The sequence below is a fragment of the Corapipo altera genome, unplaced genomic scaffold (assembly GCF_003945725.1).
Source record: "Corapipo altera isolate COAL_440 unplaced genomic scaffold, ASM394572v1 112211, whole genome shotgun sequence".
NCBI classification, from domain to species: Eukaryota; Metazoa; Chordata; class Aves; order Passeriformes; family Pipridae; genus Corapipo; species Corapipo altera.
This window is the reverse complement of record NW_020887980.1, coordinates 594-3362: the sequence shown is the minus strand read 5'-3', so window position 1 is coordinate 3362 and position 2769 is coordinate 594. Positions and strand designations below refer to the sequence as shown.

Here is a 2769-nt window from a genome sequence, read left to right as displayed (position 1 = left end):
GACAGCAGCGACAGCAGCGACAGCAGCGACAGCAGCGACAGCAGCGATGTCGGAACGGAAAGTGTTGAACGTGAGTTGGGAGGGATCCCCCGCCAGGGGGCCCGGGCCACGCCTGTGGAGGGTCCCGAGCCGGCCAAGGGCGCTGCTCGAGGGGCTCTGGGGAACGGGAGAGGGCTGAGGGCCCTTCACACCCCCCTGCGCTCTCTCCCCTCACAGAAATATTACCCCCCGGACTTCGACCCAGCGAAGATCCCGAAGCTCAAACTCCCCAAGGACCGTCAGTACGTGGTGAGGCTGATGGCCCCCTTCAACATGAGGTGAGAGGGGACGGGCACCGCGGGGGGGGGTTGGAATGGCGCGGGTTGGGAGGGACCTTAAAGCACGTCCAGCTGTCCCAGGGTGCTCCAGCCTGGCCTGGGACACTTCCAGGGATGGGGCAGCCACAGCTTCTCTGGGAAATGAATTCCAGCCCCTCACCACCCTCACAGAGAGGAATTCCTTCCCAATATCCCATCTATCCCTGCCTTCTTTTACTTTAAAAATGAGGTTGTCCAGAGAAGTTGTGGCTGCCCCATCCCTGGGAGTGTCCAAGGCCAGGTTGGAGAAGAGAAGGCTCCAGGGAGACCTTGGAGCCCCTTCCAGGGCCTAAAGAGGCTCCATGAGAGATGGAGAGGGATTTGGGACAAGGGATGGAGAGACAGGACACAGGGAATGGCTTCAAAGTGAAAGAGGGGAAATTTAGATGAGATATTGAGAAGGAATTCCTGGTTGTGAGGGTGGGGAGGGCCTGGGATGGAATTCCCAGAGAAGCTGTGGCTGCCCCATCCCTGGAAGTGTCCAAGGCCAGGTTGGACAGTGAAAGGTGTCCCAGCCCGTGGCAGGAGTTGGCACTGGATGGGCTTTAAGGTCTCTTCTAACCCAAACCATTCCATGAATCTGTGATTTTGGGGCTGTTTTATGAGGAGCCCCTAAACCTCCAGGGACAAAAACCAACCATCACTCAAACCGCCACCAGAAATCCCATGGGTTTGACCTGTTTAATCCCTTTTTTTTTTTTTTTTTTTGCTGTGGGATGGACTTTTCCCTTGTCCTTTTTGCCAGGTGCAAGACCTGTGGGGAGTACATCTACAAGGGGAAGAAGTTCAACGCCCGGAAGGAGACGGTGCAGAACGAGGTGTACCTGGGGCTGCCCATCTTCCGCTTCTACATCAAGTGCACCCGCTGCCTGGCTGAGATCACCTTCAAGGTGACACCCCCGAGGGGTCCTCTGGGCTCCCACCCTCTGGGGAGCAGGGGCAGCACCTGAGGGAGCAGCTGGAGCTGTGCCAGGGCAGGGTTTGGTGGGATATCAGGGAATTTTTCCCCCGGAGGGTGGTGGGGCACTGCCCAGGCTCCCCAGGGCAGTGGGCACGGCCCCAAGGCTGCCAGAGCTCCAGGAGGGTTTGGATGATGCTCTGAGGGACAGGGGGGGATTGTTGGGGTGTCCTGGGCAGGGCCTGGAGTTGGGGTGATGATCCCTGTGGGACCATTCCGTGGTTCCATGCCATTCCTGCCCCCCTGGGGATGGGGTGTCCCAGCAAACACTGAGCCCAATATCCCATCTGTCCCTACCTTCTTTTAATTTAAAAACTAAGTTGCCCTGGAAGTGTCCAAGGCTAGGTTGGAGAAGGGAAGGCTCCAGGGAGACCTGAGAGCCCCTTCCAGGGCCTAAAGGGGCTCCAGGAGAGCTGGAGAGGGACTTGGGATGAGGGCAGGAGGGACAGGACACAGGGAATGGCTTCAAAGTGAAAGAGGGGGGTTTTGGTGTCTCCTCCCTTCTCGGGGCAGTTGGAAGCTCTGGAGTGTCCCACCCTCCCATGGATGGGCTGTTTCCAGCCAGTTTCCCTCATGGAACTTGGGGAATGTGTGGCTCTGGAAGTGGCTGGGGCTCAGTACAGTGATTTTCCCGTTGTTTCCCCCTCAGACAGACCCCGAGAACACGGATTACACCATGGAACACGGAGCCACTCGCAACTTCCAGGCAGAGAAGCTGCTGGAGGAGGAGGAGAAGAGACTGCAAAAGGAGAGGGAGGAGGAAGAGCTCAACAACCCCATGAAGGTACAAGAGCTGAAGGAAAACCTCCCCCCTGCCCTGCCTGACTTCCCCCAGCCACACGGGTGACCTCGTCCTACCCAAAAATCGGGATGAGGGGAATCCTCTTGTGCTCCCTGGAGCTGCCTGGGGGGTCACTGCTGGCACATCCCAGCTCATCTCCTCTCCCCCAGGTCCTGGAGAACAGAACCAAGGACTCCAAGCTGGAGATGGAGGTTCTGGAGAACCTGCAGGAGCTGAAGGAGCTCAACCAGCGCCAGGCCAACGTGGACTTCGAGGCCATGCTGAAGCAGTACAAGGAGTATGAGGAGGAGCAGAGAAGGAGGGAGCAGGAGGAGGATGAGCAGGAGATGAAGTGAGTGGGTTGGGAATTCTGGGAGTGGGATCAGCCAGGCCCAGGAGCTGGATGGGGGGGATGGGGAAGGGTTTGGGGGCAGCTTTGTTGTGGCAGAGTGGGAGAGGGTTTGGTGTCACTGCTCCACCCAGCAGGGAAATGGGAGAAGGGACTTGGAGGTGGTTCCAAGGGCTGGAGCCAGGCTGAGAGAGCTGGGGGGGGTTCACCTGGAGAAGAGGAAGTTCCAGGGAGACCTGAGAGCCCCTTCCAGGGCCTAAAGGGGCTCCAGGAGAGCTGGAGAGGGACTTGGGACAAGGGATGGAGGGACAGGACACAGGGAATG

General features: G+C 58.5%; 1 protein-coding gene across 1 annotated transcript; it reads left to right on the top strand.

Annotated features, from left to right (window-relative positions):
• Positions 1–6: 6 nt before the first annotated feature.
• LOC113941817 (YJU2 splicing factor homolog) lies at positions 7–2485 on the top strand. Its single transcript, XM_027632957.1, has 5 exons — positions 7–70; positions 217–317; positions 1102–1246; positions 1964–2098; positions 2266–2485. The coding sequence occupies exons 1-5, from the start codon at positions 47–49 to the stop codon at positions 2449–2451; spliced, it is 591 nt and encodes a 196-aa protein (XP_027488758.1). The 5' UTR covers positions 7–46; the 3' UTR covers positions 2452–2485.
• The last annotated feature ends 284 nt before the right edge of the window (positions 2486–2769 follow it).